Source organism: Typopeltis vanoorti, chromosome 23 (genome assembly GCF_054136105.1).
Source record: "Typopeltis vanoorti isolate ZY-2024b chromosome 23, IOZ_Tvanoo_1.0, whole genome shotgun sequence".
In the NCBI taxonomy this organism is placed as follows: Eukaryota; Metazoa; Arthropoda; class Arachnida; order Uropygi; family Thelyphonidae; genus Typopeltis; species Typopeltis vanoorti.
Genome location: NC_143571.1, coordinates 4069111 through 4091810, shown reverse-complemented (window position 1 = coordinate 4091810; position 22700 = coordinate 4069111). Strand labels below are relative to the sequence as shown.

Sequence of the window (22700 nt, the reverse complement as noted above, 5' to 3'; positions counted from 1 at the left end):
GAAGCCCCTTGTCACATGCACTTCACAATTTCTACTTAGAGCATGTTGAGGAATCTCTATTCTCTTCAAAACACCTCCAGCCGTTGATTTTAGATATGATATATGGATGATGTATTTGTCATCTGGCTGTATTCAGAAGTATCTCTGCCTACCTTTTAAACTAAAATCAACAGCCTTCACCCATGTGTCGACTTCCTGGAAATTCTACTTTCCTATACACCCCTTCTGGAATACTTGATATATTTTTTCACCATAAACCTTCCTTCAGAGACTGCTACATACAAGATTCAGCACATCATCCATCTCAAAAAATATCTTCAAATCTTTGCTTAACAGAGCACATATTATCTACTCCAATTCTCAGGCTCTCCAACAAGAATTGAGCACCATCCTATTCATCCTTTGACACTTACTTGCCCATCCCCAAGAACCTTGAACCTCTACATCGAGTTCCTATCCCATACATTGCAGGCATCTCTCAGACAATTGCTAAGATCCTGAAAAGATACAATGTAGTTCCTACCTTTTTACCTATCAACAAAATCTCCTCTCGGTTACCATCCAGAAAAAGATAACTGCTCCGTCCTGGTGTTTACTGAATGAAGGCACTCCATTGTGAGTGCCTTCACTTGTATACTGTGGCCAAACAGGATGCTCTGTTGAAAAACTACTACAAGAACGCCAATCTTTCAACAACAACAACAACAACAATAAACCTGAAAAATCTGGTCTACCCCAGCAGGGAATGACCACGTATCCTACAGTCCAGTACTCTCCTTCTACATCAGTGCAGGTTTATGTTTGAGTGGCAATATAAAGAGAATGCTGAAGCACTTATATGCTGCCCAAATTTATTCAATTGGAATTTATTATTCAATTCCATTTATTTATTTATTATTCCAATTAATTATTTATTAAATCAGGATGACTTCCTCTCTATTACCAAGATTTGGGAGAGTCTCATCCTCATAAATGCAAGCAATAAGTGCAACCCCTTTTCTTTTCTTTTTTTTAATATGCTGTCATTCAATTCATTAACTAAATTTAATTTTAATTTTGGCTTTAATTGTAATCTTATAATCAGTGTGTAAAAATGCATACTGTCATTATGCTAATGTACTGATGATGACCAGTTAGTTTCTGGTTAAAAAATTACATGACTAAAATTGTTATTTATTCTTGTGAATACATGCATCTAATAGAAGGCTGTTTGCAACATCTTTTCCTGTGGCATTCTATCAAATACCTCACAAAAGCTCAGTGGTGTATCCATTTTTCCTTATTAAAAAAAATTAATTTAAAAAATTTAAAAAAATATTATTTCTGACACAGTTGAAGTGTCCATAATTTGTCTAAAATGAATGCTGATTACTGTGTAACGCTAAAAGGAAAGTGTATCCATTTGCTTTATCTATCTCCGCTATAACATTGTTATAAAATATGAGCATATTGTTAAAACATGAGCTCTCCTTTTTATGTAGCTTCCACCCACACTTTTCGATGTTTTTTGATTTTATACATACAGTTGACCCTTTAAGAACTGTGTGGATCCACTTATGTGCAGTTTTTTATGAATAAAATATTGGAAAATTTTTTGGAGATTTGCGCCAATTTGAAAAAACTCGCAGACAAACCACGTAGCTTAGAAATATTGAAAAATTAAGAAAACGTTGCATAAAATATATGTAGACACTAATCTATTTTATCTACTATAAAGTACACACAAATCTCTATAAAGAGTTAAAATTTATCAAAACTTATGCACACAATCACTTACAGACCATACATAGCCATTCACGGTCAAGAGAAATGTAAACAAACGTGAAATGCAGTGTTAAATCATAACTGCATAAAATTAACTTATTAATTAAATTAATTAATTAGCATGAAATAAAAATTTTATAATGATTCATTCATTAGTGTACAGGCTAGGCTATCATGAAGCAATTATATTGATTGCACTAGGCTACCATAAAGCAATCGTATTGCTGCTGCTTCATTAGCAAGGCATAAATCGATATCTTCTTCTCTGGTGCATCAATCGGACGATTGGTAATTATAGCAGCACATCATAACATCCTATCTTGTGACCTCCTTTTTATCTCTTCATACCTCTTAGCGCCAGTTAGCATCATTATGTTATTTATATATAAAATTCTTGGTCTGCCTCATGGCCTCTTTCCTTCTACAGTTCCCTCCATTATTTCTGTAATCAGTCCTCCATGCCTCAAATGGGGACTGATTACAGATTAGGCTTTTTCTTCTCTTATTGATGTGCTTCATTAATGACCGCTCTTAATAACTATATATATATTTGGAACTTCATTACTTTTCCTTTCTATCCAACTAATTTTCATTGTCTTTCTCCAGCACCCAAGTTCAAATGCCTCAAACTTTTTGATGTCTTGTTTCAGAGTCCAGGCCTCACAATCATATAATGCAATGCCCCATATGTATGTTTTCACTATCCTTTTTTTGAGCTGGATGCTAAGTCCTTTACTGGTAAAAATGTTTCTACTGTTGTTGAATTCATGCTTTAATATCTGATTATTGGTTTCTTCCATCTTCTGTGATAAGACATCCAAGATATTTAAAAGAGTCTACCTGTTGTATTAGGTTATTATTTATTTCCAGGTTTATTTTAATTGGATTTGCTTTACTTGTAATTAATAGTTTTATTTTCTTATAATTAATTTTTGGGCTGTACTGCGTGAAAATTTCTTCCTTCTTTGTCAGGGTGACTTTCAGTTTATCTTCATTATCAGCTATAACTGCTATATCATCTGCAAACCATAGCCAGTTAATATCAGTTCCATTTATCTTAATTCCTGTTTCTATTGGTTCTTTCAATTTATTTATTACATCTTCAATGTAGTGTAGTGATTAAACAATATGGGTGAAAGAGAGCACCTCTGTCTTACACCTCTACGTATTTTTGCTATTGCGGTTTTTGTTTTATTGCTGGCTGTTTCTATTAGGGCTTCTTGGTGCTTGTAAAGATTAAATATGAGCCTTCTATCTCTCCAATATACCTTTATTGTTTTTAGGAGGTGAAACATTTGGTTCCAGTCAATACTATTGAAGGCTTTCTCCAAGTCAAGAAAGACTCTCAGAGTATTTTGATTCTTCTCAAATCTTCTTTCGATAACTGTTCTTAGGGCTAGGATTGCTTCTCTTGTCCACTGCTGTTTCCTGATCCAAACTGATCATTGCCAACATATTCTTCAACCTTCTTTGTTAGTCTTTTGTATAATTTTAATAATATTTTCGAAGCATGTGATATTAAGCTTACTGTTCGATGATTTTCACACTTATTTGCATTATTTACTTTAGGAATGGGTATGATAGAGCATTGTGTAAAATCTTTGGGGATGATCCCCATTTCTTAAATATCCTTTATGATCTGTATGACTTAGTAAAGGTATGATTTAGTTATGTTTCCTGAGTATTTTATTAATTTTGAGGGGATGTTATCAATACCTGGTGCCTTGTTGGTTGACAATTCATTCAGTGTTCATTCAAATTTATCTTTTAATATAGTTGGACCAATTTCTTCCACATCAAGTCTTGTTTCATTTTCTATAGCCTTGTCATAGATCTTCTAAGTACTCCTTCCAACTTTCCAAAATTTCTTCCTTATCTATAAGTATGTTCCCCTTTTTTATTTTTGATAATTGTACTTCTTGTCTTGTTTTGCTGGCTTACTCCTTTTATAATGTTATAAGCTTTATCGATTCTCCCAGTCTTTGTTAGTTCTTCTATTTCTTTACATTTCTCTGTATACCATTGTTCTTTTGCTTCTTTACACTTTCTATTTATATTTTTATATGTTTATATTTGTTTTTGCTTTCTTCCTTTAGGGAGGTTTTGTATTTCCTTCTATCTATTAGATCTGGAATGTCCTGGGTGATCCATGGCTTTTTTTATTTGTTTGTTCCTTAATCCTATGCTGTCGTTGGCAGCCTTGATGATTGTATCCTTCAAATGAGTCAATTTTTCCTCTATGTTTTTCTTTTCCCTCTCTCCAGTTTTAATGCTTTCATCAGTGTGCTGGTTATAGTTTCTATGGTTTTCCTCTGTTTTCAGATTATTTGTGTTCCATTTTGGCCTTTTCCTTGGTTATGACAGCTTTTTAAATTTCAATAAAACCAAATTGTGGTCACTGTCAACATCAGCTCCCAGGTAACTTTTGCATGATTTTACTTGATTTTTAAATCTATTTCTTGTCATAATATAATCTATTTGGTACCTTCCCATATCCCCTGGCATTTTCCAAGTATACTGTCTTCTTTTTGGTACCTCATACCAGGTATTAGTAATGATCAGATTGAATTGGTGCCAGAACTCCAAAAGTCTATCTCCTTTTTCATTTCGACATCCAAGTTCATACCTTCAACCTCTCTACCATCTTTGCCTTTACCAATGACTGCATTCCAATCACCCTTGACAATAAGATTATCTTCCTTTTTGGTGAGTTTGATTAGATTCTCAATATTTATATTCAACTTCATCAACATTCAACTCTCTCAACTTCATCATTACTGTAGTCGCTAGTAGGCATGTAAGCTTGTATTATTATAATATTTGTTGGTTTTGCTTCTAGTTTTACCATTATCAATCTGCTACTACATTTTACTGAGTTGATTATTCTTCTTCCCCATTCCTTATTGAGAACCACTGCGACTCCATTTTTTTGCTGTTCTGAATAAATGATTCTGTAATCACTACTCCAAAAGTCTCCAGTTCCATTCCATCTCATTTCACTAATTCCCAATATGGCTATTTTTAATCTATTCATTTCTCTCTCCAATTTGTAGGAGGGTTCTCAGATTCCACGTACCAATGAATGAACAAGGATTTCACTGGTTTACCACCTGGGAAGCCTTGTTTCTTTCCCTGCCATGCACAAGTATTGAGCCATTGTGCACTTTACTATCTTTTAGAATGTCCATCCATAAATGGATATATCAGTTAATAAATATGAATAATTTCCTTTTCACATTATCTTTTTGTTTTTGATGCCTAGTGTTGTTAATACGTATATAACATCTACATTTTTTTTTGTATCATATAAGACAATGTTAATGTAGATACTGACAGTCTTAAGATTCATCTTGCAAATGGACAATAAACTTGTGGTCAATAATTTTCAATTCCTTGTGATTTTCTTTAATAACAATTATTTTTCTCTAGCTTACTTTATTGTAAGAATATAGTATATATACATAGGTGGGGTATGGGATATATATATATATACATAGGTGGGGTATGGGATATATATATATATACGAGGTGGGGTATGGGATATATATATATATGCGAGGTGGGGCATGATCCAAAAAAGGTTGAGAAACACTGCTCTACAGTCATGTTTGATGAACGTGGTGGGTTGTCAACTGTGGATAGCACTTGCAGTACTATCCATAACATGGCATCCTACCTCTTTCAAACTCCATCAGTTCCCTTCTTGCAGCCATTTCACCCAGACATGGTCATACTGATTTGGAAGCATCATTTATACCTGCTACAAACGCATAATTTGTTAAATGGCATGATGCACCTTGCCCATGGGGATGTACACTGACTTCTTTCCAAGCAGAGTGTATATAGCTGACCCTTGAACAACATGAGGGTTAGGGGGTGCAGAGACCCCCCCGTGCCATTGTTCGAAAATCTGATTATATCTTAAAGTCTCAAAGATTTTGATGCCCCCCCCCCTTCTAACATAATAGTCAGCCAAGTTCTGAAAAAAATATAATATAAATATGTACATGTATATTTTCTAATTGTCCCCCAAAATATTCAAATTTCCCCATGTTGAGAAACACTGCTGTAGGGTGCTACGAAGGACAATATATAAAAACTGCCATTCATCTGGGCATCGACTGGAACATGAATCTGCACAAAAACATTTAGAACCATGGCACAAAACATGTGCTTCCACAGTAGCACTGCAATATGCAAACCCTGCTTTACCTGAACCAACATGCAGCATCATCTTTAGTGGTGCAAAGAGCATGTACAGTGGGATGTAGAAACTTGGAAAACTGCGTTATGATGCAATAGATCACACTACATCCTCTAAGGAGCAAATGGGTTTGTGTGGTGGATGTCTATAAACATCTCTTACCAGAGTGCGTAATCCCAGGTATGAAATTTGGAGATGACAGTGTGATGGTATGGTCCTGTTTTTCCTGGTTTGGCCTTAGACCTCTGTTTGTGATGTCATGAACATTGAATGCCGAGAGATATCTGAATATTCTATAGAATGCAATGCTTCCTACTTTGTGGCATTTCTATGGAACTGACCAGTGTTGCTTTCAATAAGACAATGCACTGTGCCATAAGGCTTCTGCTGTAACTGCATGGTTTGTGGACATAAACATCACCACACTTGACTGGCCTTCACAGAGCTCTGATCTCCACTCTAGGATTGCTGCAATCATCGTAGCGAAAGGAGGTCCTACATCTTAAGGTGGTCAGTCACCATGTCTATTTGTTACATCCTTACACTATAGTGTCTGTTGACTTCTTTCCAAGAAGTATATATACAGGTAACCCTCATATAAAGTGGATGTTCAGTTCCATACAAATACCACTTTATATAAATCGCGTTATGCGAGACTCAAATCACATAGAAAAAGTAGGGTTATGTTCCAAAATCGTTTTTTTTTTTTTAATTATATAAACAACAATGATATATCCAACACAAATATATTTTTGTTTAATTCAGATAATTCATGTAAGTTAAGAAAACATATAAACTATAAAACCAATACATAATATAAACTTATAAAAATTACAAATTGTATGTAAACTTCATTGCACATGATGCATAAATGTTTTAGGCAAAATAAAATAAAGTGCATATTTTAATTGTCATCACTCTCTTCAAAAATAACATGATTTGTAGATGTTCTTTATTTACAAGTGACTGGACCTCATCATCACCACTTGAAAATCTCTTGGACATCATTTCTATAATTCCGATTGCATACTAAGGCTGGTTTAGTTATCAAGAAGTCAGTAATAAGACCTTGCTTACCACTATGCTGCAGTTTTTTATTAAGTTCAAATATGGAGCTAAACAAATATCCAGTTGATTCGTGAATTATCTGGAGTGCTCCATTGAGGGATCATTATCCGTAAAATAACTTCCTAACTTTCTTGCCAAGTCCAATCCTTCTGCTAATTTCTTTAAACTGAATTCTTTAACGGATTCATCACAATCAGAATCTTTGGCAGAACTTTCTCCACTATTTGGTTCGATGTCTTCTATTAATTATAGAGTTCCTCCTCATTTAAATCTATTCCCCATCAATTAATTCACTAATTTTGTTTTCAACCATATCCCAAAAGCCCTCTAAGTGGCCATTACTATAAAAATAAAATTTTTACATAAAAAAAGCATTACATATTGTATGTAACTCACCAGAAAATAAAGTGCTTGGGATTAATACCCTTATGGCTTTTAATGCGCTTTCCTGGCAGAAAACGAAGATAAATTTCAACAATAAACATTTACACGGTAAACAATTCATGTACATGTGTGTGTGTGTGTGCGTGCGTGCGCTAAAGAGTATTTGCCCTAATATAAATTCACTACTTATAACTACATGCGCGATACGGGCAAACACAAATTTAACGAAGATAAAATTAGATTTTTATGTCGCACATGGTGAAAAACATATCAAAAGATTAAAGGGTTACTAGAATTTGTAGTCGCTGTTATATCGAAACTGCATTGTATAAGTACCGCATTGAACAAGGGTTTTTGTAGACTGCGTTATACGAGGGTTACCAGTATATATTTTTTTATTTGAATTTTTATATTATTTTTAATATAGTCCAGAAACTCTACTCAAGATACCAAACATGAAACTTTTTCAAGTCACTTCAGGCTTTCAGTAAGCAAGGTAATGGTCTCACATGACATGGTTATGAAATTCATATTTCGTTAGTAAACCCATGCTTTAGTAGATCCCATCTTGTTGTAAACCCAGGGTGTTCCTTGCAGATTATATCTTGTCTGTCAATTCATTTTTCTATGTAAGTTTTTACCATCTTCTCCAATATCTTCACTAGAGCTCCAGAGATACTGATGGGTCATTATTTCTGGAAACTATCAGATTTTTCACCACCCTTGCACAATGGAACTATCATACATCCTTTACGTTCCTTTGGGATCTTTCCTCTAAATCTCAAGTTATACAAACATGTCAAACACCTAGCCGATTTGGCTGAACATTCCTTGTGTGTTTGTGTGCACACTGATATCCCCCTCTGTCTTATGGGATATCAGTGTGAATTCTTATCCAGGTTATGTAACAGCTCTTCAATTTCATTCTCATGCACCCATATCTCTTCATCCAGCGTAATATTAGTAGTAGCATTGTGCACTATGTTACATACACCTGGTTGATATATTTTAGCAGAGTAAGCACTCAATTATTGAACAGTCTCTTCAGCTTCTGACACAAGAGTACTATCTCTGCATTCTGTAGTTATTCTTCCATATTCATTCTTCTTTTTACTTGCAGCATAACAACAAAATTCTTTTGGAGTGCTTTTAACCTGCACAGTGTGTTTAGTTTTCCACATAATGCTTGTAACTTTCTGGCCTGCACTTTATATATTTTGTAACTTTTCTCACTCTTATTCTCACAATATTCCTTTGACGTCATCTTGTTATGGATCTCTTGCTTATTAAGGTTACACATCTGTTTAACTCGCACCCTATTTCAGATACTGCTTCATTTAAGCACTTTTTCAAAGATTCACATGCATTGCTGATATCTTTTCCATTCAGATACCATCTCCTAAAAGAAGATGACTAGATGCTATAGATGACTCCTAAAGATACCATACACTGATCACAACACAAATTTTGAAGTAAGACAAAATCGGTTCTTTTGCTGGTCCATGAGATAACATCATGACTAAGATTCAAAGGAAACAACTTATGTGGCTCTTGGTGATATCAATAAATCAAATGGCCTACCAATGCAAGTTCTTGAAGGAGTTATTCCAAGGACTCGAGGAAAAAAGAGGTCGACCTAGAATAAACTGGATGGACAATATAAAAAATTGGACAGATGCTTTACTTACAGATCTGAAAACAAAGTCTAATAGTAGTACTTGGTACTCAATCAAGTACAGTCATACCCTGACTTACACGAACCCGGAGTTACGCGGTTTCATATATGTACATATTCCCATCCCGCTTCACGCCTCACTACTAGTTGTATCTTTCCGGCGCCAGCCGCATTTGCCAGTGTTGCACATGCTGTGAACAAGCACTGACGTGTTTCGTGTGGTCTCCATTCATACACGGTTTTTATAGTCTACAAACATTGCGATTGTTTAATGTTATGTTCTTGATAAAAATGTTATCACATAAAAAATAATAATGTCTCCAAAGGAAGCAAGTCCGATTCTTCTACAGCTAGCAAGAAAAGAAAAACATTGACTTTGGAAACAAAACTCAACATTATTAAGGATTTTGAAGGCAGAATGAAAATTTGTGAGCTAGCAAAGAAGTTTGATCTACAGGAATCCAGTAAGAACAATCATAAAAGAAAGGTTTATTTACAGATTTTGGAGGACATAGATTCTGATGAGGAACGAATTGTAGCCACAAGGTAAGGAATAAAAAAATCATTAGCTTGCTATGAAGAAATGTTGCGTGACAAGAAAAAGACATTATGCCATCAGACGAATCTATTACATTTTATGAAACCATTGACATCGAAATAACTTTCTTTTTTTTTATGTACGAAAAACTACAATTATGATTATATTTCTTAAAAAATATAGGTGTTTTTGTAAACCTTTGGTCCCAATTAACTAATATTTTGTATGTTTGTATGCAAAATTATACCCGAGTTATGCGAATTCGACTTGCACACTTTTTGTTGGTCCCACCTACTGCATAACTTCAGGGTATGGTATGCAGTAGGTGGGACAAAGAGTGTTCAATTTGATCATGGCATCAGAAGGGGTTTCAGTTAAGTATCGATTAATTTCCAGCTCTATAGTTCAGTATGTACCCTGTCCTGATTGAAAAATCTATATAGTTAGCTGCTCCCCAGGAAACCACGTCATGATCACTATCAACAGCAGACAGTAAAATAGTCGATTCTTAACTGAAACCCCTTCTGATGCCATGATCAAATTGAACACTCTTTGTCCTCTCAAATTCCTTCTTTCATGTTACTGCTTGGGGAAGTTGTTTGCAACAGTTCAATAAATTCTCCTTTATTCTTCTCATGAGATTTCTCTTCTACCCATTCAATATTTGGATAATTTAAGTTCACCCATAATGATTACTCATTTAGTACCCTTCAAGGTAATTTGGTGGTATGTTTTATCGTCCCTAGCAAATGAACTGCCACATCTGTGGCAACACCCCACCATGTATTTTCCTGTTAGCCTCTGCTTCACATGAGATAGCCTCAAACTCACTGCTAAATGGGACATTATTATGATTACTACTTTCATCAATTTCTACCCTAACTAGACTCAAGTCATCTAATATCATTAGTAGTACTTCCCCTCCTCACCAATCTCTTCTGTTGTTTCTAAAAATACTACGATATAATTTATATATAAAATTTTTCAAGAATTTTAAATAAATTTTAATTAGTACATTTTTTTATATAGATTCTGAGATAATACAGCAACCTGAAATAATTGCTATTAAGCACTGGATTAAAAGTCATCCATTTGTTTTATCTGTATCATTATTTGCGGGATATATTGCTGTGGCATATCCATTCTGTTCTGCTGAAGGAATAAGTAAGTATGGCTATTACTTCCCTAATCTTAGAGATAGCAATTGAATTTAAATCTACTATAGTGTAACATCTTTGTCTGATTCCATTGAACTCCTTCTGGTGTCAGTGGCAAGGCCTGAATCATCTGATTCTAGAAATCTTATGTAATTTTGGTATTTTTTGATTCTGATCCTAGCAGAATGGCTAGTTTGTCCAAAATAGCAAAATTGATATGAACAGGATACTTGATAGACACCATGCAAGAGTAGTGGAAGCAATTTATCTTTAGTAAATGGTAAGAAAGATGACAACTTTCATGCTGGTTTGAAAGTAATTTGAAAGGGGTGTTGTTGTGTCCTGAATAAGCTATGAAATGTTTATTATAAAATATTCAGGTCACAACCTCAAATACCACTAAGGCAGAGAATATGGAACGTTGGCAATAGGACAAATGTAAGCTGTTTACAAGTACAAAACACTTAAAATTTAGGAATTTCATGAATTTTTATAATGAGCTTTTATATTTTATATATAATCTGTATTAAGTGTGAACCAGTTATAGAGATCCATGTAAGCTGGCCAATCCATTTGAAAAAGCCAGTCTCTAGTACTAAATTAGCAAGGCCTATGAGTCAGGGTTCAAGGGTCACTTTTGCCGTCCTGCATTATGGAAAAGAAGGGAGGGAGAGAAGTATTGGAAAAGGAAGCCTAAGTGTCTTCCAAGAAAGGAAGGCAGACACATGTGCAAAAATAAATAGAGGGAGCTAAGGTAATCGATGTTAGCACACATGACCGCGTTGGCGCGAATCGCGAAGTTTGAGATTTGCTGAGAGGAAAGGGTTAAACAAAAAGGCCTTGCAAGCACGATTCCAGATCTTTTTCCTGGATTCCTGGTTCCTGATCTCTCGGACAGTGGTCGAGCTCGTCGTCGGGGAAGATTCCTGGCCAGTTGCAGAAGGCATTTAGTTCGTCTGTCGTAGCATTTGTATTGGTCCAAGCTATGTCCATGCTCTAGGATAGCTGTGCATTGTCGTGCGATGGAGGAACTAAATTGATGCCGTCCATTCAAGGCGACGTTACCGTGCCACCTCCCAGTTTTCCCGTGGAGATTCTACTCGCACAGATTTTTCGGAAGATATCCTCTAAAGCGACTATATTGAAGGCCTTGATGACCAGACAAGGCAGGAACAAGTCTTAAGAATTCAAGGACAGACATGGTAATGTAGACTTTTGAAATACTAATTCCAGTTATAGAAGAGTGTGACTTCCTTGTGAGGACATTTATATTGGACTGAACTTAAGGGACCGTAAGAGTAGCCTACGACTAGGCATAGGTCCGAAACAGTGTTAAGATTTGTTAGCCCACGAGGCCGAGTAGACATCTGATTATGTTAAACTTAATGTGTAAATTGTGCTATTGTGTTAACTGATGGCCACGTGTATCAGAATGGCATGATGATGACCTATGAATTTTATACTTTATGATTGTATTAGTGTTATTTGAAATTTAGTATACGTGATTAGTACAAATTAATCAGAGCCCTTGAACTAAATTGAGTGCTACCATATTAACCTGCTTAAATTGTATTATTGTGTATCATCTTGAAGCCCATTAAATTGTTTCATTCATGTACTTGCCTGATCTGCTTATGTTATATGAATTCAAAACTACCGCTCATAAAATCATCAATGAACTAAGCAGGATAAACCCATCAGTATAAATATATTAAGCGAGCCACGACTGTGAGAAAGAAATAAGCAAGCGGAGGAATAAGATTAATCTTGATCAAATTAGCAAGAATCCTTTCTATCCTAGGTATTAGCTGGCGCAGCAAAAGAAATAAATGTGTTAATACTTATAGGGTGAACTCCATCAGATTATTTTGTGATAAATTGACGTTTAGAGCATAGAGAAGCCAATAAGACTGCAGAGATCCTAAGAAATATATTAATTTGATGAGAGACAAAAAGAGTTACGTACATGTGTGAGAGAGAAAGGAAAAATAAGTAAAGATTAGTGGTGAGCTTGCTATAAGAACGAGGATAGGATATAAGGAAACATTATAACAAATGGCACAAACGATAGGATAAAAGAAAGATATAAAGCAATAAAAGTTAATCTAAATGATTAGAGTATAAACCATTAATAACAAATGGCGCAGCCGGTAGGATAAAAGAAAGATATAAAGCAATAGAAGTTAATCTAAATGATTAGAGTATAAACCAATTAATAACAGTGTGCTGAAAAGTTGTGATAAATTTGAATTTCTTCTAAACCTCTGGCATGTCTTCTTATATATCCAACATTCCCTAGCCAGCCCATTGTTGTACAGCTATAGTACATCAGCACTATAGCTGTACAACCTTTCATCAGTAGTAGCCAAAAAAAAAATAAATAAAAAATAAATAATAAAAAATAGTGGGACAACCATGCAATGTGTTTGCACTTTGTTTCTCTTCCCAGAATGCAATTCGTCACATCAAAGGTACAAAGCAATTGCTTCAGATAATTTATAATTTTTCAATAAAAAGAAATTATTATTATTATGAATAAGAAATTTTATGAGGTTTGGGATAATTGGGTGGAATTAATTGACAAAATTACTCTGTGTTATGTGCCATCCAATCATTTTAGACTCTTGGTGATCCTGTGAGCAAAGGTTCTCCATCCCACTTGGCCTCTTGTCCTTGAAGTAATTGTAAGTTCAAGTTCTTTTATGCCACCCAACTCTTTTGTGGTCTTCCTCTTCTTCTTGTTCCCTCAATCTTCCCCAACATAATTGCCTTTTCCAGTGATTCATCAGCTCTCATAATATGACCAAAATACACCAACTTCTGTTTAGCAATCATCACCTTCAAGGAGCATTTTGTTCTTTGTATGCTGAAACCTTATTGGTCATTCTTGCAGTCCATGGGATTCTTAATAGTCTCCTCCACACTCATAATTCAAATGAATCAATTCACTTTCTGTCTGTCTTCTTGATAATCCAGCTTTAGCATCCACATCACTACTGGAAACACCATTGCTTTGACAATTCTAACTTTTGTGGCCTTATTCACACCTCTATCTTCCATAATTTTTGTCAAGTTTAACATTGCTTTTTTTTTCGCCCATGACTATCCTTTTAATTTCATCTTCACATTTATCATCATTTCTGATTCTAGGCCCCAGTAAATCACAACTGTTAATGATTTCTCTTTTATCTCCCTCTATTGGAGATTCATTTAAATTGCCAGAAGCCATCACTTTTAAATTAAACCTGTCTTTGTTACTTTCCATCTTAACCAATAGAATCAACTACTCCAGATCTTCCTTAGTTTCTGCTATGAGGATTGTATCATCTGCATATCTTAAATTATTTTTTCTGAAACCAATCTTAATTCCAGCTGAATCTTTGTCTAAATCAGCCATTTGCATAATATATTCATTATAAAGATTAAAAAGAAAGGGCAACAATATACAACCCTGCCATACCCCTTTTCTCCACTCAAACAACTATCTGTTTCTCCAAAGACTGTTTTTACTGAAGCTTCTTGGTTGTCATACAACTCTCTTATCAAGAGAATTAGATGTTCAAATAGTCCCATTAATCTCGTTACAAACCACAATCTTTTGTGATCCATGCAATCAAAATGTTTAATCAATGAAACAGATGAATAATTCTTCCTTCTGAAATTAAATTCTCTTGTTCTTTCCAAAGGTGAGTTAGCAGATCTCATACGGAGGTAGTAGGGTTTTCTCTGGTTTTTCATCCCGCATACAGACAAATCGGCCATTCAGAACACACACACAATTTACAGACAAAAAATACTAGCTGTGGTGTTGGTGGGTGGTTTATGGCACTGATGTTGATGATTAGTAGTAGGGGTTCAGTGTAGTGGATGGAGGCAGAGTTGTGCAATGGATGTCCTCCCGCGATGAGTCTTCAGACTCCTTGGAGGTGTCACGAATAATAATAATAATCCATCTCATGTTTGCTATTTGGTCTCTAGTTCCTCTACCTCTCCTAAAGCCTGCCTGTTCTTGTGGCATTTCTCTATTTGCATATCGCTCCAACCTTTCTTGTATCACTTTCAGTATAACTTTACTTGCATGTGAAATTAAAGTGATGGTTCTCTAATTCTCACAATCTCAGGGATTTGATTTTTTTGGAATTGGGATGAATACTAATGTTTTCCAATCTCTAGGCCAGTATATTTTCTTCCGAACCTGTTGACAATTTTCAGTCAATATATTCACTAATTCATCATCAACTGCTCTCAATAATTCCACCGACATTCCATCCATCAGCTCTAGGAGCTTATCCTTTTGGCAGCTATTCCAAATTCTTGTTCAATATTATTATCTTTCTTGTACAAATCCTGTACATACTTTATCCATCTTTCTTTTTTTTCCCACTGCTTCTTATATCAGACCAAATTACTTTTTAACATCTCTGTAACTTAATTTATTTTTCTAAACAGATTTCTTGTTCTACCCATAATACTGCTTTCTTCAATTTCCTTGCACCATTTGTTTAGATGTTTTTCCACATCTTTCCTAGCCTGTGTTTGGAAATCTGCGCTCAGTTGTCTAATCCTTTCTTTTCATTTTTCTTCTTTCCTCTGCTATTTGAATAGCTTCTTCTGACAACCATTTACAATCTTTCTTTCTTTCTTGTTGCTTTTTTTAGAGTCTTCTTTGCTGCTTATTTTGTTTCTTCCCATAGTTCTTCTAATTCTCTTCCTGTCTTCTCCAAACTTTTTAATTTTTTTTTTTGTCTTCTACTTTAAATGCTTCATTTATAGCAGTGGTTCTTAACCTTTTTTTTCCTGGCGCCCCTTTCAACTATTTGTATGGCATGACGTCCCGTGCTCATTTTTGCACTAGGTTAATGACTCAATAAGATAATTATAATATATTATTAGGCAAACCTAAATTACCATCAACATATATGAACTGATAGTTAAATAAAAATTAGTGACTTTGATACAAGTTAATTTTTACTCAAAAAAGATGTAAACTTACTGTATTTAATAAGCCAATCATTAATAGCTACCCTTGAGCCTCATGAGATCCTGCTTATTTTTCAATATCAGATTCAGTGTTGGACCAAGGAAGTCTCAAGTTTTTTTATATTTTTTTTCAAGTTTATTATTATATTAGTAGTATTATAACGCTTATCGCCCCCTTCAGCACACCCTAACCGCTTACTGTTGTCCTCAGGGGATGCTACTTCCCAGGTTAAGAACTACTGATTTATAGGATTTAAATCAAATCTGATACTGTCCTTTTGTTTCTTCTTTAATTTCAATTTAGCTTCAGCTATCAATAATTAATCTGTCCAACAGTCTGTACCAGATAATGTTTTTGTTGCTTGGATAGTACTTTTCCACCTTCTGCTGGCAACAACTATTGCCAGCAGCTCTTTTTTGCTTGTTATTGCTTGCAGCTCTTTAGTGTGACTTCTGAGAATTGTTTCTTTAAAGATCACAATCGTGATGAATAATCTTATGTAGCTTTCAGCCTGATCAGTGCTAGAATTATTGTCTAGTATATCTAAGTATTACTGTCTAGTAACCAGAAAGGATTATTATATATATATTATTATAAAGGCTGCAGATTTCAGAAATGGCAACAATCAACAGTTTCAATAATTGAAGCTTATTTTTAGAGGGTATTAGTAAACTATATTATATATGAAAAGATAACAGGAAATCTATTTGTAAAAATTAAAATAATTTGAACTGTTTGTTATCTCCTAAAACCAGTGGCAAGCAAAGAAAAGAAGGTTCTGGAACATTCAATCTATAACAATAAGAAATTAGACAAAAGGAAGTTATTTAAATATCATTTTCTGGTTCGAGAAAATTTAATTAATATATCTGAAAATGAATGAATGAATTTTTATTATTAACAGTACAGTACTACAAATGAAAATTTAATATACAATATATAATAGGAATAAAGAACAGAAAATGAAAATTTTCTAATTATATACAGAATTTTTTTACAATGTTATTTCTTACATGTAGAATACATTTTATTAAATAAAATTGGAACTGGAGTACAGCTAAGCAGTATTGTTATTCTTGCTATATTTCAAATACCATTCATATATACACGTGCATGCTTACACCAGTATTTATAATATAATTTACTTTGTGGACTTTTGGCATGAATTCTGTAATGTTTTTCGAGATTTTGTTCATAGATACATGTTCTAGAAAGTTTAAGTCTAAGATTTATTTCATAAACTTCTTACAGATTCATTAACTAAGGAAGAAGAATTCTTATACCAGCATTTAGCAAAGAGTTATTCATCTGCTCTTAAAACAAACAATTTAGATGCTGGACCTTGCTTTGTTCATAATAGTAAGTCATAAAATATTATCTATATTTTAAAGTAAAGAAAAATTTTGTAGTAAGAGCTTGAGCCATTTCTGTCAGAAGTTTCTTCAATATGCATCATTCTAAAATAATATACAAAGGCCAACTTGTAGTGGTTACTCAAGCATTAGTTTTCTATTACAAATATTGGTTTGCTTATCTATGCATTTTAAGCTACGCTATATTTGTATGTTATTTGCATGACACCCACCCAGGAAATGTTGTAAGCTTATGATATCTCAGTGAGATAAAATTTTATATCTTTTTTTTTTTTCGTTTTTTATGTTTATTATTTATTTATTTATTTATTTCATATAATTTATATACTTATATGAATTTCACTTCCCAATGTTGAGACCACAGTCTTGCTTATTGAAATTCTGAAATGGCTTGAAACAGTATCATGTTTATTCTGTTGGCAGGTTTTCTGGATTATCTAGCTGTTCTATGTTTATGGGGGGGGGGGGGGGATTTGGAAGAAGAATTGTAGTTAGGATCAGAGTTGCTCTAATTAGTAAAACAGCGAGCAACAAACACTTGGAAGCCGATTTTTAGACATTCTGATGCAGATGTGAGTTGTTTGATGTTCAGTAATTGATGAAGTCAGAATTTGGAAAATTTAGATGTCATGTAACTTATTATGGTATTATATTTATACTGACCTCATACACTAGAGGTCACAAAACCTATTACTCAACAGTGCAGTGTGTGGACAAGTGGTTAAGGAGAAGACTCCATTAACAAGTTCCAAGAAAAGTTGGGAGTTCTATTCATTGGAAGAAAACAGTATTGGGAACGCTATTCCAAAGAACAGAGATAGATGGAAATGAAGGAAGAAGATGAAAAGTTGATTCAATATGTTTGGAGTTGAACTGTTTATAGATGTTGACCAATGGTTGTTCATGTTCTTACACAATTAAAGAAAAGTGAGTAATAGCAACCATCTTGGTAGAGCAATGCCCATGAAATACCTATGAGAAAATGACTGGAGGGAGTCTGAGAGACAGTTCACTTTTTAAGGTGGATAGCCCTTCTTTATATATAGTCAAGAATTCTTATGGTAGTTTTAGTTCATTAATTACCCCAAATGTGAAAATATTCTAATGTTGGTATGATTAGGGATTTATAAAGTATTAGTGTTTTAATGGAAGCTTATGAGGCTATGAATCAACTTGAGAATAAATAAAACTGGCCATAACTGAAGACATTATCAAAAATTAGGAGTGAAGGAAGATCTTCTGGAGCTAAAACAGAACTGTTTTAATAGCATTGAAATTCACTAAGTTGTCTTCACTCCATGTGAAAATGGTGAGATCAGTCTTTAAGACATTGGTTATAGCAAATTTTGAAGCATCAAAATCTGCCATAACCAATGTAGCTCCCATCCGTAATTTTTTTTTTTTTTCCTATAAACCTATAGTACATTTTTTCAATGGTGTGGTAAATGGTGCAGTGGTCTCACACCTAAAGACAATCACAAACATCTATGCCCAAGGAAGGATTCAAACCCACAGCCTGTTGGTTGGAGAGTGAAATATGCTAACTACTCGGCCAACCAGGCCTTCAAACAAAGAAAAGGAATAAAGAGTGCTGTCATCAGCAAAACTGTGAATAGGATTTGAAGTCAGAGAGAGAGAGAGAGATAGAGAGGGGAGAGTAAGTCATTGGGATAAAGGAAGAAGAGCATGAGTGAGAGTACAGAACCTTAGGGTACTTCAGCATTGATAAAGAAATCTGATGAGAAGAAGGCTTGACATGGCACACAATGAATGACCAGAGAGGAAGCTAACATTCTAATCACAAAAGGCATCATAAAGTGGCTTGATATACAAGAATAATCATGTGAGTTCAACTCTTTCTATTGCCAGTGTCTAATGGAGGAGTAAGGTTAACAAGGAGACATTCTGCCATTCTGTAGAACAAGAATGGCAGAATCCTTATTGGTAATCCCTAATTAACTGATGGGTCTCCAGGTAGTGAAGAAGCTGGTTGTTGATGACCATCATTTTTGAGAGTATTGCGGTGAGATTAATGGAACAATAGTTTAGTGGCAAATTTATCTTCCTTTATTAAGCACAGGCTAGATAAAGGCTTGATGTTGGATAGGTGCCAGATGACTATGATAGCATGTAGCTGATGCAGAATGGATGTTAATTTTAGAACACAAGTTTTGAGCACAATAGAGGGTAGGGGAGGGATTATTTGGACCAGGAGACTTATTAGTATCAAGACTAATGCAGATTTTTCTGTCAGTCTGACAAAAAGATCTGGGGGGGGGGGCATGCTGTAAGCAGTTAATAGTATTGTAGAAGGTAATCTGTCTGCCTCATTTTTGGATAATATTACTATAGCATCATCAGGATGTACAGTAGGGTGGAAAGAAGGAATGGCAGAAGTTACACCCAACAGCCTTAGTGATGGACCAGAAGGCTCAACTGCCATTTTTGAGCAGAAGGCAAGATTATTACATTTGGTTCTTATGAAATCTGCTTTCAATTTGTTGACAGTTTTCTTACACTTGTTTCAGGCTGAGAAGCTGAAGTTTTTTCGCTTGAATCATTGAATATGTGTTGTATTTTTATCATGGTCTCCAATGGCACATCTTTTAGAGAACAAGGGCATGGATAGAGATTTAGGGGAGGATTTACAATGGGTGAAAAATTAACACACTGATTCCAGTAGAGATTATTTCAGTTATTTGGATGGGAAAATGATCAAGAGAGAGCAGAAGCCGTAATCAAACCATGGAAAAGAGGTTTAGAAATCCTGGAGGTCATACCAAACTGTGACAGTATTGTACTGCCATAGGATATGAGACTGAGATTTGCTGGAAGGAAGTTGAACTGTGGAAAATGAGATGCTAATAAGATTATGGTTGGTGTTACCATGGAGAGCCAGACATTTACATATCTTAATTTATAGGGAGAGCTGGTTAAGAAAAAATCCATGGTATTGTGGTTATCATGTGAATGATTTGCTTTAGATCATTACTGATAGAAAATGATTTAGCTTCTCTCTTTGCTTGCTCTGAAAAGTTAGAAAAGGGAAATCAGTTTGTATTGTGAAAGTTGAAGTATCCTAGAAAGATAATTTCACAAATAGTAGTCAGAGGACAGCTATCTTTTCTGAATTAGGAAAGTGGTAAAAGCAGCAGTCAAAAGCATTGAAGTGAGATGATCTTGGGGCAGAGATGATTCTAAAGCAGGGATTCTAGGTTTGATAATCTCTGGTGTGACAAAAGTATGGGGGGGGGCTGAAAAGTTCTGATAAACCTAGAACAAAAATGACTGGTTTGTGCAACAAGAGAAAGACTTTACTCAGAGGATTGCAAATGATGCAGTAGCATTGTAAAAAGTATAGCACTTTGTAAGGAATATGTAGACTGGTTCAACCTCAATTCCTTCATGGTGATTATCATAACTTTTCAGCACACCTTTGTTGTATTTTTTAAGGAATACAGGAATGCATCATGCAAGATGCATTCCTGTTCCTGAGGTAGAGGATGCCAGTTGGAGATTGGGTTTTGATGCCTGTAAGTAGTGGTGTACATCAATGTTTGTATTGGTTTCATGGATGTTGTTAACTTATGGATGAAAATTTGATGGGTTTTTTTTTTCAATTTTTTATAATTTTGTTGTTTATGGGAATGCTTTATATATATATATATATATATATGGGAATAAATTTTTAACTTGGGTATATTGTATATTAGGATAACCAAGCAATTTTATATGCTTGGTTATTTTAGCACCTAATCCCAAGTATGCAAACAATTAAGTTTGCGCCTGAAACAAAGTTCAAGTCTAAAGATGGTACAACACCAGGGCAACTCATTGTAAAGGTGGGTAAAGCTTTGATCACTATTCTTAGTATTTTCCCATAATGTAAAGCACATCTCACTAGAAGATGTATACTGCAATGCATTATGGGTGGGGTCACTACCCAGACCGGTTTCAACCTTTTTTGAGGTCTCCTCAGTGAGTAGCTAGACCCTAAATACCAAGGTTTTAGTAATACAAAGCCTTATCAACTTTACCTATATAAGTTGCAACAAGGTGTATTAAGTTTTAATAAAAATCTCTGGAGGAGATATTGATGGGAATAAATTTTTAACTTGGGTATATTGTATATTAGGATAACCAAGCAATTTTATATGCTTGGTTATTTTAGCACCTAATCCCAAGTATGCAAACAATTAAGTTTGCGCCTGAAACAAAGTTCAAGTCTAAAGATGGTACAACACCAGGGCAACTCATTGTAAAGGTGGGTAAAGCTTTGATCACTATTCTTAGTATTTTCCCATAATGTAAAGCACATCTCACTAGAAGATGTATACTGCAATGCATTATGGGTGGGGTCACTACCCAGACCGGTTTCAACCTTTTTTGAGGTCTCCTCAGTGAGTAGCTAGACCCTAAATACCAAGGTTTTAGTAATACAAAGCATTATCAACTTTACCTATATAAGTTGCAACAAGGTGTATTAAGTTTTAATAAAAATCTCTGGAGGAGATATTGATGGGAATAAATTTTTAACTTGGGTATATTGTATATTAGGATAACCAAGCAATTTTATATGCTTGGTTATTTTAGCACCTAATATTATTAGGTGCTAAAATAACCAAGGTTATTTTAGCACCTAACCTTGGTTATGATAACCAAGCAATTTTATATGCTTGGTTATTTTAGCACCTAATATTATTAGGTGCTAAAATAACCAAGGTTATTTTAGCACCTAACCTTGGTTATCCTAATATACAATATACCCAAGTTAAAAATTTATTCCCATCAATATCTCCTCCAGAGATTTTTATTAAAACTTAATACACCTTGTTGCAACTTATATAGGTAAAGTTGATAAGGCTTTGTATTACTAAAACCTTGGTATTTAGGGTCTAGCTACTCACTGAGGAGACCTCAAAAAAGGTTGAAACCGGTCTGGGTAGTGACCCCACCCATAATGCATTGCAGTATACATCTTCTAGTGAGATGTGCTTTACATTATGGGAAAATACTAAGAATAGTGATCAAAGCTTTACCCACCTTTACAATGAGTTGCCCTGGTGTTGTACCATCTTTAGACTTGAACTTTGTTTCAGGCGCAAACTTAATTGTTTGCATACTTGGGATTAGGTGCTAAAATAACCAAGCATATAAAATTGCTTGGTTATCCTAATATACAATATACCCAAGTTAAAAATTTATTCCCATCAATATCTCCTCCAGAGATTTTTATTAAAACTTAATACACCTTGTTGCAACTTATATAGGTAAAGTTGATAAGGCTTTGTATTACTAAAACCTTGGTATTTAGGGTCTAGCTACTCACTGAGGAGACCTCAAAAAAGGTTGAAACCGGTCTGGGTAGTGACCCCACCCATAATGCATTGCAGTATACATCTTCTAGTGAGATGTGCTTTACATTATGGGAAAATACTAAGAATAGTGATCAAAGCTTTACCCACCTTTACAATGAGTTGCCCTGGTGTTGTACCATCTTTAGACTTGAACTTTGTTTCAGGCGCAAACTTAATTGTTTGCATACTTGGGATTAGG

General features: G+C 34.6%; 1 protein-coding gene across 1 annotated transcript in view; it reads left to right on the top strand.

The window, feature by feature from the left end:
- The window catches only part of LOC150093582 (carboxypeptidase D-like), a 506393-nt gene that overhangs the window by 381137 nt on the left and 102556 nt on the right, over positions 1–22700 (top strand). Inside the window, exons 19-20 of the mRNA XM_090413049.1 lie at positions 10663–10797; positions 17023–17130. Coding sequence (XP_090269175.1) covers positions 10663–10797; positions 17023–17130 — 243 coding nt within the window. The remainder of the gene's footprint in view (positions 1–10662; positions 10798–17022; positions 17131–22700) is intronic.